Source organism: Myxocyprinus asiaticus, chromosome 12, assembly GCF_019703515.2.
Source record: "Myxocyprinus asiaticus isolate MX2 ecotype Aquarium Trade chromosome 12, UBuf_Myxa_2, whole genome shotgun sequence".
Classification (NCBI taxonomy): Eukaryota; Metazoa; Chordata; class Actinopteri; order Cypriniformes; family Catostomidae; genus Myxocyprinus; species Myxocyprinus asiaticus.
In genome coordinates this window covers 18,823,843-18,838,825 of record NC_059355.1, presented here as the reverse complement: position 1 = coordinate 18,838,825, position 14,983 = coordinate 18,823,843, and the positions used below count along the sequence as shown (strand labels likewise).

General features: G+C 38.4%; 1 protein-coding gene across 2 annotated transcripts in view; it reads right to left on the bottom strand.

The window, feature by feature from the left end:
• Positions 1–14,711, bottom strand: part of si:dkey-237i9.1 (SEC14-like protein 1) — a 110,103-nt gene extending 95,392 nt beyond the window's left edge. The window contains exons 1-2 of one of the 2 annotated variants that reach the window (XM_051712053.1): positions 14,469–14,711; positions 12,911–13,000 (exon numbers count right to left, since the gene is read on the bottom strand). In XM_051712053.1, the coding sequence (XP_051568013.1) occupies positions 12,911–12,973 (63 nt within the window). In that variant the 5' untranslated portion in view covers positions 12,974–13,000; positions 14,469–14,711. The remainder of the gene's footprint in view (positions 1–12,910; positions 13,001–14,468) is intronic. The other variant, XM_051712054.1, reaches the window with a different exon arrangement.
• Between the last annotated feature and the right edge of the window lie 272 nt (positions 14,712–14,983).

Sequence of the window (14,983 nt, the reverse complement as noted above, 5' to 3'; positions counted from 1 at the left end):
GACTGAAGTAGTTTAAGTCTTTGGTTCTTTTAATTGTGATGATTTTGGCTCACATTTAACAAAAACCCACCAATTCACTATCTCAAAAAATTAGAATACATCATAAGACCAATAAAAAAAAACATTTTTAGTGAACTGTTGGCCTTCTGGAAAGTATGTTCATTTACTGTATGTGTACTCAATACTTGGTAGGGGCTCCTTTTGCTTTAATTACTGCCTCAATTCGGCGTAGCATGGAGGTGATCAGTTTGTGGCACTGCTGAGGTGGTATGGAAGCCCAGGTTTCTTTGACAGTGGCCTTCAGCTCATCTGCATTTTTTGGTCTCTTGTTTCTCATTTTCCTCTTGACAATACCCCATAGATTCTCTATGGGGTTCAGGTCTGGTGAGTTTGCTGGCCAGTCAAGCACACCAACACCATGGTCATTTAACCAACTTTTGGTGCTTTTGGCAGTGTGGGCAGGTGCCAAATCCTGCTGGAAAATGAAATCAGCATCTTTAAAAAGCTTGTCAGCAGAAGGAAGCATGAAGTGCTCCAAAATTTCTTGGTAAATGGGTGCAGTGACTTTGGTTTTCAAAAAACACAATGGACCAACACCAGCAGATGACATTGCACCTCAAATCATCACAGACTGTGGAAACTTAACACTGGACTTCAAGCAACTTGGGCTATGAGCTTCTCCACCCTTCCTCCAGACTCTAGGACCTTGGTTTCCAAATGAAATACAAAACTTGCTCTCATCTGAAAAGAGGACTTTGGAACACTGGGCAACAGTCCAGTTCTTCTTCTCCTCAGCCCAGGTAAGACGCCTCTGACGTTGTCTGTGGTTCAGGAGTGGCTTAACAAGAGGAATACGACAACTGTAGCCAAATTCCTTGACACGTCTGTGGGTGGTGGCTCTTGATGCCTTGACCCCAGCCTCAGTCCATTCCTTGTGAAGTTCACCCAAATTCTTGAATCGATTTTGCTTGACAAACCTCATAAGGCTGCGGTTCTCTCGGTTGGTTGTGCATCTTTTTTCTTCCACACTTTTTCCTTCCACTCAACTTTCTGTTAACATGCTTGGATACAGCACTCTGTGAACAGCCAGCTTCTTTGGCAATGAATGTTTGTGGCTTACCCTCCTTGTGAAGGGTGTCAATGATTGTCTTCTGGACAACTGTCAGATCAGCAGTCTTCCCCATGATTGTGTAGCCTAGTGAACCAAACTGAGAGACCATTTTGAAGGCTCAGGAAACCTTTGCAGGTGTTTTGAGTTGATTAGCTGATTGGCATGTCACCATATTCTAATTTTTTGAGATAGTGAATTGGTGGGTTTTTGTTAAATGTGAGCCAAAATCATCACAATTAAAAGAACCAAAGACTTAAACTACTTCAGTCTGTGTGCATTGAATTTATTTAATACACGAGTTTCACAATTTGAGTTGAATTACTGAAATAAATGAACTTTTCCACGACATTCTAATTTATTGAGATGCACCTGTATACATATTCTATACACACACACACATTTTTAAAACAATTTGATATTTTTACTTTACTCATTTACTACATAAATATAATGGTCCATTTAAACTAACTCACTTTTTGGAACCCAGTTGAATTTTATTAAAACAATATAATCCTGAATAATAATTATTATTATTATTATTATTATATTTGTTTTGTGCAATAGTAATATATTTCTGTCCCATTTACTTCACCTTTACCTGGAGCTTTTATTTTGCCGGAAAGCTGAACGTGCTGTGTTTACTTCACACACCTGGAGCTTTTAGTTTGGTGAAACATTGAAAGGGCTGTGTGTATCTGACAGTTTGCAAAGTTGCTCACTACAAATCCGGTGAAATGCTGTCACCTCCCTGTCTCTGATACCTTGTCCATTTTACGGACATTTTATTTAGCTATTTTCAGTGTTTTTACCATGAGCAGTGCATCTGCAGCCAACCCAGCAGCAAAATGCATTCACGGACATCACACACCAGCACTTAACTTCTCACAAAAAAGCAATTTTTGACACAAATTTGTTGTGCTAATGGCCATTTCCTCCCACAAATTTCCCTGTCTGGTTGGCTTTGTCAACCCCCATGCCCCCACTGGAGAGCCCATAATATAAATGTATTACTACATGATTCAAGTAATAGGCCTAATTAATACAAATAAATAGGATTAAAAAAATGTCTCTTGCAGCCTGAAAGTTCTTGCATCTTATCACAGAGATTTTACACTGTCTTTTAGAGTTGTGGTTATATGGATGATGATTTATGAGTCAGCAGCCATATCACCCTGTAGCTCAAGACCGGTTGCCCACTGAAACTCAGCAGGGTTGAGCCTGGCCAGTACCTTGATGGGAGACCTCCTGGGGAAACTAAGGTTGCTGCTGGAAGAGGTATTAGAGAGGCCAGCAGGGGGTGCTCACCCTGCTATCTGTGTGGGTGCTAATGCCCCAGTATAGTGACAAGGACACTATACTGTAAAAAGGTACCATCCTTCGGATGAGACGTTAAACCGAGGTCCTGACTCTCTGGGGTCATTAAAAATCCCAGGGCACATCTCGTTAAGAGTAGGGGTGTAACCCCAGTGTCCTGGCCAAATTCCCCCCACTGGCCCTTCTCAATCAAGGCCTCCTAATAATCCCCATCCATTAACTGGCTCTATAATTCTACTCCCTCCTCTCCACCAATAGCTGGTGTGTGGTGAGCGTACTGGTGCACTATGGCTGCCATCACATAATCCAGGTGAATGCTGCACACTGGTGGTGGTTGAGGAGAGTCCCCTGTTCACTGTGTAAAGCACTTTGAGTGTAGTGTCAGAAAAGCGCTATATAAATGTAAGGTTCATTCATTAATTTATGCAGAATCTAAATAATTCTTACAGTATACATTAATATAATGTTAATATAATGTCAGGGGTTTTACACAAGTGTATTTTGTTAAAAGCTCTGACTGCATATGGTGACCAAAATAACAAGTTAGTTTACCAGTGAACGCTGTTTCCTGTTGCACGCACAGTAGAGCCTCTGGGCACATACCCACCAGATGGTGCCATTTATCAGTAAATCAGATGTTAAAAAATGATGACGATTAATTACAAATATCTGAAAAGCCATCAGTAAATCCGATTAACGGTCTCTCTCTAATAATCGCACTAGTTCATTTCAGATTTAGATTTTTTTTTTTATCATCGCTTAGCCCTAGTTCAACACCTGAACCCTTAGCAATTTGTGTTTTTTTTTTTTTTTTGCATCAATAACTGTTCAAAAAATTTAAAATAAATGAACAATAAAACAACCTAGAGCAATACCTGCTCAAAACCCATAATTCAGCTCACTTGTGTTCATCTGAGCATTTTCTAGAACTTCAGACAGCATTCTCACTAACATCAGCATTCTGGAACAGCCATGACAAACTGCAAATAAGGGGACTCTTTTATATCAGGGTAACAATCACGATCATTGTCTCAGGCTTAAACTGGGCTTCATAACATGCCAACGTCTCCCACGCAAACACAGGACACAACCTTCCTCATGCAATTCATTCCGGAAAAAAAAAAAAAAACATGTCCAACATAAATACAAAATAAAAAAACAGCACAAAATTCATTGTCATTCGTCAATTTTCTTCCCTCTGAAAAACAAACAGCATCACAAAACAACACCCATTTCAAATACTGATATGGACATTTAAACCAACATTAACATTATAGGACAAGAGTGTAATTTCTGCACAACTAATGGCACCAAACTTAAATGACCAAATTTATGATAATTTCCAATCATACAGTAGCCCACAAAGGCCCATTTATGCCTCTGAGTGGTTCAGTAAGAAAGAAAAAAAAGTGGTGCACTGATCAGGAATTTTTAGGCCGATACCAATCTTCAATAATTTAACACCGTCATCGGCCATTACCGATCTGATCACCGATATATATTTTTAAAGTGCCCCTTGCCACACTTTTACAAGTTAAATGCTGCAGTTACGTGTTTATTCCCCACGCTGTAAAATTACATTCAATATACTGTACAATATTTGTGAAATGCTAACATGTATTTGATTTGAAAACAGTTATGAATAGTTATGATGTCACTATCAAATATCAGTGTGACATACTGGCAACCAGTAAACACCAGCAGAGCATCATGCAAAACAGAGATATGTTCTAAAATAATATCCATTACAAGCTCCAAAACTGAGAAATCGTTAGCATTAATGATTTGTTTACCATCTTTTTCATTTTGCTGTAACGCAAATCACTAATTAAGCAACTGCGGGGTGCTGTAATTGAAGGTTAAACTGTTATTGCTGTTATTATTAGTGGTACTGCAACAAACATACAGCTCTGATTTAAATGTGCTGTAATGGATTTTTTTATGAAATGACATGCCAAAACCTTCCCCATTATCTGTCAGATATCACTGAAATAGGTACCATGAAATATCACACCTGTCTCTAAAACAGCCAAAGTCTCAGTAAAGAGCAGGATAAAAGATGTCTGCAGATTTTTAGCCAATCATAAGTCAATCTGTCAATCATTGTGCTCGTCCACAGGGCAGCCCATATGTGCTCCTATAAGTGCTGGTACGATGTCCTGCTCCCGCAAAACACTCAGGGTTAAGGGGGCCTGGGTAGCTCAGTGGTAAAAGATGCTGGCTACCACCCCTGGAGTTCGCTAGTTCGAATCCCAGGGTGTGCTGAGTGACTCCAGCCAGGTCTCCTAAGCAACCAAATTGGCCCGGTTGTTAGGGAGGGTAGAGTCACATGGGGTAACATCCTCGTGGTCGCTAATAATGTGGTTCGTTCTCGGTGGGGCGCGTGGTGAGTTGAGTGTGGATGCCGCGGTGGATGGCGTGAAGCCTCCACACACACTATGTCTCCGTGGCAATGTGCTCAACAAGCCACATGATAAGATTGATCAATCAAAAGACCAATCACCTGGATTGAGGCGAATTACTACACGACCACGTGGACTTAAAAGCACATTGCGAATTGGGCATTCCAAATTGGGTGAAAAAGGGGAAAAATCTGACAAACAAAAAAACATTCAGGGTTGGACGGTAAAATGCTAAGAGGGACCCATCTGCTCCAACACACAGGTCTCTAGTGTGTCTGTGTGTGTTTTTGGAGTGCAGGGTTTTGAAAAGAGGGGCGTGCCTAATTCAACAGCTGGTCTGGTGGAAGTTTCAGAACTGCTAAAATTGCTTGAAGCACCTTTAAATCGGGGTTCTCACAACAGTGGCGGGAGGAGTGACTGATGAGAGATTGAGAGTGCGCATGTTGGGGTGAGTGAAACTGTCTCAATCGCTCCACACAATGCCTGACTGTTGCAAATCACATTACATAAAGTATATTCAGATTTGTACTTGTATCTTTATGTTTAATTCATTTTAACATCCGTTTGCAGCATCTTTGTTCTCGGTCTCTAACTGTACAGTGAGTCAGAATTACTATCATAATGACTCTTGAAAATGGGCACCTTACAGTTCATACACATATAATATAAAAATTTTAAACCAAACCAGAATAGTCATCTGAATCGCAGCATGTCTGAAAGTGTAAATTTCCAAATGCTTAGAACTGGCAAAAATCAATCCTCCAGTGGCCGTAATGTTTTGCTTCAAAGGCTAAACAAGTATTCATTCATTAGAGTATCAGTGTTTGTGTGATTTCGTGTGTGCTAAAAAAAATAAAAAGGGATCGGCCCTGTATCTAAGCACGATCAGCCGATCGCTGTTGTTAGTGGAGCAGAAATTACATACTTTATCTAAGCATTAAACAATGACCTGTTTTCTAGTCTCTGATGGCATCGGGAAACTATACAGGATTTGATCCAAAAAAAAAAAAAAAAAAAAAAAAAAAAAGCACAGATCAGGTTTCTCCTGGTGCACATGTTGTACTCAGGGCATTAATTTTAGAGCCAATGGTGTTTTGTCTCTGCGGATTAGCACAGTCTCATATGGGTGGGTGAGGATGGCTTAGGGAACTAATTCTTGGGATTCAGGGATAATGAGAAACACAGGACCGGGCATTCTGTCAGGACATTTGTGATCCACAAGATGCTGGGATTCTAATTCCTATGATTCTCTGGGGGTTTTCACATTGGCAGTTTAGTACGAAACATCGCATGAAAAATTGGTAATGTGAAAGCTGTTCTGCAGACTGGGGAGTGGACTGTGGTAATGAACCAAAACTAACTGTAGGATGTGGTTTGAGTTCAGTTGCAACTGGAACTGAAAAATTGAAACTGGTGCGCAGTTCGAATGAGTGAATAAGAAACCTGTACTCGGGTCCGCACTTCTTCAGGAAGTAAAATAATTTGCACATGCATTTTTGCCAATTTAAGCATGACATCATCAGTTGCACAAAAACAATCACACACACATGCATGAGTGGCAGGGGAACGTTATGGGACACGGAAGAGGTGATGTGCCTTTTATAAACGTGCCTGAGTGAGAGTGCAACCAGCTGTGTCCTCAAAAAAAAGAATTTTTGAACATTAGATATAGTCGCCTTCTCCTGGACATGTACAACTGCTGATTACAGCATGCTATACACAGACGCACAAGTGTTGTTCACTCTGGTGAACACACATTTAGCGACCCTCGTTGTGTTTCCCATCATGTCAAGTTGATGATGGAAATCACAAGGGTTTGACAAAATCATATGCGAGTCTGAAACCAGATCAACACTGAAGGGGGGTGCCGGGAACAATCACACTCTGATTCGGACAGTTATGCACTGACACATCCCCATTCCGTTACAGACACCGGTTTTTGGACCTGACACTTATGTCAGCTTGGATAATCCTTTTCGTCTTTGGCCCAGAGAAAATGAAGGCTGTTTTTTTTCCAAAAACTATTTTAAATGTGGACTCATCGGACCACAAAACACGATTCCACAGAGCAACCAGTGTAGCCCGACAAACAAATGACTCTTATGAACCGATTATTTTTAGTGAATCAAAACAGACAGTGCATCCAATGTACAGTAGTCAAAAATGATTGTTATGAAACGGTTCTTTTAATAATTTGTTCAAAAAACTCAAACTGACTGACTAATTGTCCTTATGCCAAGCTGTATTTAAAGATACATATTTGCAACCAGATGTTCTTTGTAATAATGTTATTTTATAAAAAAGCTTTAAAACATCACATTTCTCAGTGAATAATCAGAGTATTAGCAAGCTGCATGTAAATGGGATTGAAGAGGTTTGCCCAAATCATGTAAACATCTTAATCTAATTATTCCTTATACTCTGATTAATGCAATAAGAGTATTGGTGTACATGTAAACTTAGCCATTTTCATTGCAATGAAGCTATATATTTAGCTGGAAACAATGGCTGGAAAAATAATCATAAGGATGATCTTAATGCCACTTATTCTTTCTTAACAGCTGGACAGTGATTGTTTGTGGGACAATATGAATTACAGAAAACATCAGATCACCATTACATAATTTTCTCTTGAAATGTCATGGCTCAGCCCGAACGAACAAATTAAGGGAATGTGTCTCTGTTCACCAGTTTCTTTTTTGGAGCTCTTCTCCATGTTAAGTGGCCTATTTATCAGAACCCACTGCAGTCCTTCCATGGGTGAGACCATCTCTATCACAAACCCCTCAAGCATGGAGCTATTTTGAACAGAAGCCGTGCGCACATGAGCAGGAAACACATAGCTGCCTTTAGGTGTCATCTCAAGGTCTTCAGATGGGACTAGTCAGTGTAATGAGTTCACATCTTCACGTTTTAAGTAGGGTTGCAAATTTTAAGAAATGTTCTTAATCAACAATTGTTAACGTTAAAGGAATAGTTCACCCAAAAATTAAGATTTGCTGATAGTTTACTCACCCTCAGGCCATCCAAGATGTATCTGAGTTTTTCTTCATCAAAACAGAATTTAAGATTTTTAGGATTTCATTTCAGGCCTCCTCCTTTAAACAATACAAGTGAATGTCCTCCATTTTTTGATTGTCCAAAATGCATATTTAGGGTGCATCAAAATAATCCACACTCCAGTCGACAAATAAAGTTCTTCTGAACCCAAACGATTGATTATTTTTAGAAACAAAACAATACTTATATACTTAACTACAGATGTTCAATTCCGTACATCTCTGTGATGCACGCTCATGAGGGATGACATAACCTCATTGATAAGGTCATGCGTCATGTGGAGGAGGCAGGAAGCGCGTCATTGTTTACAAGAGAAACTTGCACAAACCACAGACCAAGTGCCGTTCACAAACCAAAGTCCAAAACAATTTCTAAACAATATAAAATAAAAATAATTTCCAAATAATAATAATAAAAAATTACTGCAGTAAATAACCATCCTTTATTTTGGAGCAATGCCGTTGCATTATCTACTTGTGCTATATGTCAGGAATTCAAGCCACACAAGTTGTAGTTAGTGAAACCAAGTGCAAGAGCATTTACTGAGATTCACAGGATTTACACAGTGAGATCAATGGTACAGGTGATATCACACAGAAGAAAAGCTTCACAAACTTATTTATGCAGCCAGTGATGAGCAAGTGAATTGAGTGTAGGTGTGGTGAATTAGAAATCGGGTGATGAGCGGAGCACTGAGGGAGGCGTAAGAATGACAATGTTTTCACACATACCTGAGTTCGCTGGAAAAACAGCACGGGCACAGCCGATGAATTCAGATATCAACCCTTTGTTTCTTTCGATGGTCTGAAATCCTCAGGGGTAAAATGTTCACTGCACACCCTCCAAAATTTGAGAGAATGTAGGTGTGTACTGATATCCAGGTTCAGCGCGATAAGCCAGAGCTTCAATCGCTCATCATCATGTATAAGCAATCGATGAAAAGTTTATTTTTTTCCCGGCATGCATTTTCTTTGGGGTTTCTGAAGGTTGAAGCATCCAAGATACACATGCCAAACAACCATTTTGAACAATACAAATCTACAGCAAAGACAATTAAACTTTGTACAGCGCTGCTCCTCTTGTAAACAATGACGCGCTTCCTGCCTCCTCCTCCACGTGACCTTACCAACGAGCTTACCTCATCCCTCTCATGAGCACGTGTCATGACCCCCGTTTCATCTTTACAAACAGCGTTTTTATATTTTGTTGCTGACAGGACGTAACATGCAGCACGCTCATGGCAGATAAGACGGTCTTTTCTCTATCTGCTGGAATGATAACTGAACGCATTTGTGCTGAAATTGATTTATCGACGATCGATAAGCTTATCAATCAAATTATTAACAACAAATAATCCATCAGCGATTATTCATTAACATCCCTAGTTTTTGGGCATGTTTGTTTCTGTGCGGCTCTTGGGCTTTAAACAAAATGGCTTTAAATTTCAGTCTTTAAACAGAATAAGTGAAGTCAAAATGCACAATGAAGACTTTAAGACACTACAGCTTCATTTTCTGTTACAGCATTATTTTCTGTAAAGCTGCTCTGAAACGATGTGTGTTGTGAAAAGCGTTAAACAAATAAATATGACTTGACTTGAAGTCTGAATGAAACCCAAAGCTCAGGATGCAAAACTAAACAATGTTTAGGTGTGTAACTAGGGGTGTAAATATGCATAGATGCCGCAATACATCGATATCACAAAGAACCAATTATCATTACAATATTTCTACCTAAAGTGATATAGATACAGTCTCAGATTTCACAAGCCTTCTCGCAACAGGCATAGAGCATGCAAGATTAAAGAAAAAAAAAAAAAAAAGAGCACTTTAAGAAAGATCATGCTGCCGAGTTCACTCCCTACCCAACACAGGACAAGCGGGTAAATGGATGGATGGATGAATGCTGCCGAGTTTGGCTTTCTGTGTCATTATTCATAACTGTTTGCATCCATTTGACCATTTTAAATAAATTGCCATGGCTTTCATCTCCATATATTATGTTTATTTTGCTTTATACATATCTCCTTAAAATGTGTTATTTCTTCATAAAATAGTTAATCCACAATTAGAATAAAGCCTAAATAAATGTGAATGAAGGAAATCATTCACTCATTCACTACCTCTCTTTAAGGTGAATGCCACATAGTGCACAACAGGGAGTGATTTCAGACTGTTCTGAAGGGAACTAACCAGTAAAAAGCTAAATGCTTGTTGATTAAATTTACAGTATCTTTGACTGGCCAATGACACGTGGCACGTGCTTAACAAGCGGAACTGCCACCATTCTGCCATTTCTCTCTTTGAAAATGAATAGGGAACTTGCAGGTAAAACCACCTTGCTTGATTTAAACATGGGCCTTATCTGTCTGCTCTGCACATGACATATAGCATTTGCAATTATTGGTGCAATAACTGTTAACATTACATGACAACAAAACTACATATTACAAGGGTTTACAAACTGTCTGTTTGTGTGTGTGTTTGCATCAAGTCATTATGTTGAATTATGTTATCCTTTATCCATATCAGATTTCTAATACATGCAAAATTAGTATTATTTTTCTGCTTATTTATGCAGCCACACATAGCCAAAGCCCAACCTCCTTGGTCCTAAATCAGGGATAGATATTAACGCTTGTCAGGGACAAGTGGATTTTTGAAGGGGCAAGTGAAAGAGAATTTTACTTGCCTGACCGGACAAGCAGACTAATTAAAACTTCAATAACAAAAAAATAACCAGCTATATTTGTGATAGCCTAGGCCTGTGTCACTTTTTAGAAAGTTCATATACTTATTCTGCTATTGAAAGTAATCCAGAGCACACAATTTTATAATTCACTAGTGATCTAGTAACAGCTGCACCCTGTTTGATTGACAGGCGGTGTATGGTGTGTATGCTGAACAACATGCGCGTGTTCTGAAAATGCTCGCACTAATGCGCGCCTGAACAGTCAAACAAATTTCAAAATTCCGCCAAATGCCTGTCCTGGTGAGGTATTCATGTAAACACAGAGAGTGATGTCTAAAGTGAACGTAAACAGTGGAGAAAAAAGCTGATTTGTATTAAAATGTCAGACTTGTAAGTATAAATGTAAGCTAATAGACCTGCTGTCCACTAGTGTAGTGTGTCATTATAATAATCAAACATCCATAACAAAAAAACACTCACTGCTCTTGACTGGGTAACTTTAGTAGCTTTAAAAAGTATTAATGTATTATAATCATACAGTGAAGACCAGTAGTAGTTTTATGATGCATTTCATTCTGAATGTTTACTTGAATATTTGATACTGCTGTTACATTTTTTTTTTTTTTTTTTTAAAAAAGCACTGAATTTTCTTAATTTGTATTTGTTGTTCTATTAGCTTTTATCTATTTCTATTCATTGATGTTTATGACTGTTTCCTAATGTTGAATAATTACTTAAGAACTTGAAACCATTCTTCCATAATTAACATATTAGTGTTATTATTTGTGGTGGTTTTGAAGCTGGTATTGAGAATCGTCACATTTCACTACCGACTACTGAAATTTTGGTATTGTGATAATGTATAGCCTTTATTGTACATGGTAGATCTTGCTGCATTAACATGATGAAAAAGTAGATCTCATTCCATAGATGTGTGAGCACCCCTGCTGTTAATGGTGGCGATGGAAGCTTTTCTTTATTTGACTACCATATGTAACATAAAATAATTATCATATGACAACAGCCTCCTCTCCAACCTAGTGCAGTTTATATTTGTCGCAGAGAATTGAGTTGATTGCATAGGTACACTCTTAGGTTGGGCATCGGTCATAAATTTAGAAAAATATACAACATAAACTTTGACACGTTACTTGAGCATGTAACTTAAATGTCCTTTTTTCTCTCCGGACAAGTAACTTTTTTTACTCGGACAAGTGAATGACCTATTTACTTGTCCGGAGGATAAGCACATGACAATGCTTAATGTTGAGCCCTGCCTAAATGCATATGTAACTCTAGTGCTCAAGTCTAATACATATTTTTTTTTTAAATATAAATATGAATCGTTCTAAAATAATCTAATTGAATTACGAACAAATTTCAGATTTCAAGTTACATCATAATCGTTAGGCAAAGAATCGTAATCTAATCAAATTATTGCCAGTGCAAACATTTACACCCCTATGTGTAACACAAAATGCTTTTGACATTCGTTCATTAAATATTATTTGGACAAATTCACATGGAACTTCAGAAAGTTAGCCAAAGCAAGTTCAAAATCTAAGTTAACTTCCACTTTCTCTTTGCAGCTGTTTTTCTACTACCGGTGAATCATCACCAACAACAGCACTGATCTCACAACATTTCAGCAGGTTAGGGAATACTGTGCTATGGCTGCTCTGACATCAGTACAACTGATCTAGGGACAACAATGTTCAATGCTGGTGACTACTTACTAAAAGTGCAAAACTATGTGAGTGCGGTTATCAGGCAGTGGTATAAAATGTTGCTATTGGAGAGCTTGCTGATCATGAAGGAACATCCTGTTCTAGTGAGGCCCTGTTATTGCATACTGCAATGATGACTACCCACAGCTCTCAACATCCCTACAGGATGACAAACTGTGCTTGTTCCCACTGCAATTACAGTGCTGATCTGACAACATACTAAAGAAACTGCTGTTCTGTGCTGTAAGCCACCGGTTTGAGAGCTAAAATAGCTTTCCTTTTTCTCCACACTACATACGCTGAGAACTCTGCACTTACTAGAAACATGTGTGCATAGTCAATCTTTAAACCTGCAAATGGACTACTACAAGCATAGTGATCTCTGTTAAAAATAATAATAATTAAAAAAAAATACCAACACCATTTCACATTCATGTGTGTGAGACTGCCACAAAAGACAATGATCTGCCTTTAGGGACACCTTAAATTGAAAGAAAACAGGATGATGGCTCACTATTTAATCTATCCGTAGCTTGATGGTTATAGAAAATTTAAGTGACTACAATAACGTGTTATGGAGTGTTAAGATTGTGGTTGACACTTACCGCCATGACCAGCTCAAAAGGATGTTTGTACACCCTCACAGGGGACTGATACTTCTGCACCATGGCAAGGCCTACAACGGTGCCAACAACCTATTAAAAAATAAAAGACAAAGTGAGGAAAGCAGTCAAATATTGCTTCTTAAATAATAAAACTGCCAAATTTGGACATGTTTCTCAAAATTAATATTACACCATACATACAAGCAAATCAGCTCAACCTGTAGACAAACACATCATCATTAAAAACACGTACAAATCACCATAAATTTCGATTTTGTAAATGCTTAAGACTGTATGGCTGTAGTATCTAATATAGAAATTGTGTAGATCATAGACTGTTGGAAGGAAAGGAATTTCAGAAATGTCCATTACAGGCTGTCAGTGTTGTGTCGATCCCGCTGCCTGATTACACAAACAGATGTAGGAACGAGGGAAAGTTTAGGTTCTTTAGGATTGTGGTTTCCCTATATCTGGAAAGCTTATATATATATATTTGCATTTTATCCAAGCAAAACAAGCTATCCATCAACAACAGATAAAACTGGCCATTTATAACTCTTTTTGCATTTATTTGTTTATAAACATTTGAGAATTGCTGTCTGTTTCACACTCTATCTCTGTCCTGTTGTATGTACCATGTATATGAACCAAGCAATGGCTAAGGCAAATTTCTCAATATTACCTCCCCAGTAAAAACATGTTCAGCCTCTGATTCATGTTACTTCCTTAGCACTTACCTTGTTGATTTCTTTTGGCACGCAGGAAAAGAAGATACATTTTTAAATCAAGTTACATCGTATTTCTATACAGGTCACAAGGGAGGAGCACAACTGGGAACGTATGAAAACACACTACATCAACCAATAAAACAGTACGGTACTTCCAAAAATACATACTATCATAACACCGGGGTCTAGAGCTATGGCTATCTCATTATCTAAGAAATATGCACCATTCCTGTGAGCTACACTGCATTAAGCTAGATGAAACTGTATTTACCAGCATTTTTATGGGTGTGATCTGAGTAAAACACAAAATAAATTAACTGTGACATAATTTCATAAGCATTCTCGAACCAAGGGCTCAGATGCATATCAAATAAACATAATACCAACTCCCGACATATCTGTTACCATAAGATATATCAGAATTGTGTTTCCACTTTACAAATAAGTACAAATTATTTGTAAATGTCCCTTCCTTTTAATGTTTATTATGAATGTCACATCAGCCTGAGCTATGCAGCTAACGCGCATTAGCATCCAACCCGCAATCTCTTGACGTCTCTCACATTAAATTCAAACTATTACTCATTTACATCCAAACAAATTATGTATTTTAGTAGATTTGCTATCCAATATACTATTACTTAACACGAAGCGAACATTTATAAACTGTTATGATAGACCGCAGACATGCTAACTTCGTTAGCAAACCTTTTTAGCGAGTTCAGCGAAGATCCGCCGGTAAATTACAAAATTACATAAATAATTAAAACATAAAGCAATCAGTATCTGATTTCAGTCGCATTCTGAAGACTTTGTCTGTGTGTACTTACCAAATCAAACTGAATGGAACTGAAAATGTATTATTTCTCTTAAGAGATAAAGCAGTCGTCCTTATAAATGTGAATGTTGTTCTTCAGAATCTGGATGATGACGATGGGTTCTGGATCTCCATGACTGATCTGATCTGAATATGAGTTAAAGCCGAGCAATGATTCCGAACAGGCCCGATCCAAACTCACAGCTCCACTGCTGCTGAATCTAATCTATCACACAGTGTAGAAAACGCTCCTCCTCCTCTGCTCAGTTTTTTTCCCGAACAGTTTGGTGCAATTGTCATCGCCATCATGCGACTGACTGTCAAACAAATAGCGCATGAATGTTCAATTCTGAAAACATTTATGTCAGAATTAACAAGAAAATGGGTGCAGTGAAATATAGTGGAACATGGAAAAATATAGCTGCAAGCAGGGATGACGGGCCCAAGCACCATGGGTCTATTTCCAACGTTGGCTTTCGGATAACAAGGCATGAGGACACTTGCATTTGAAAACAAGACACTATGTCT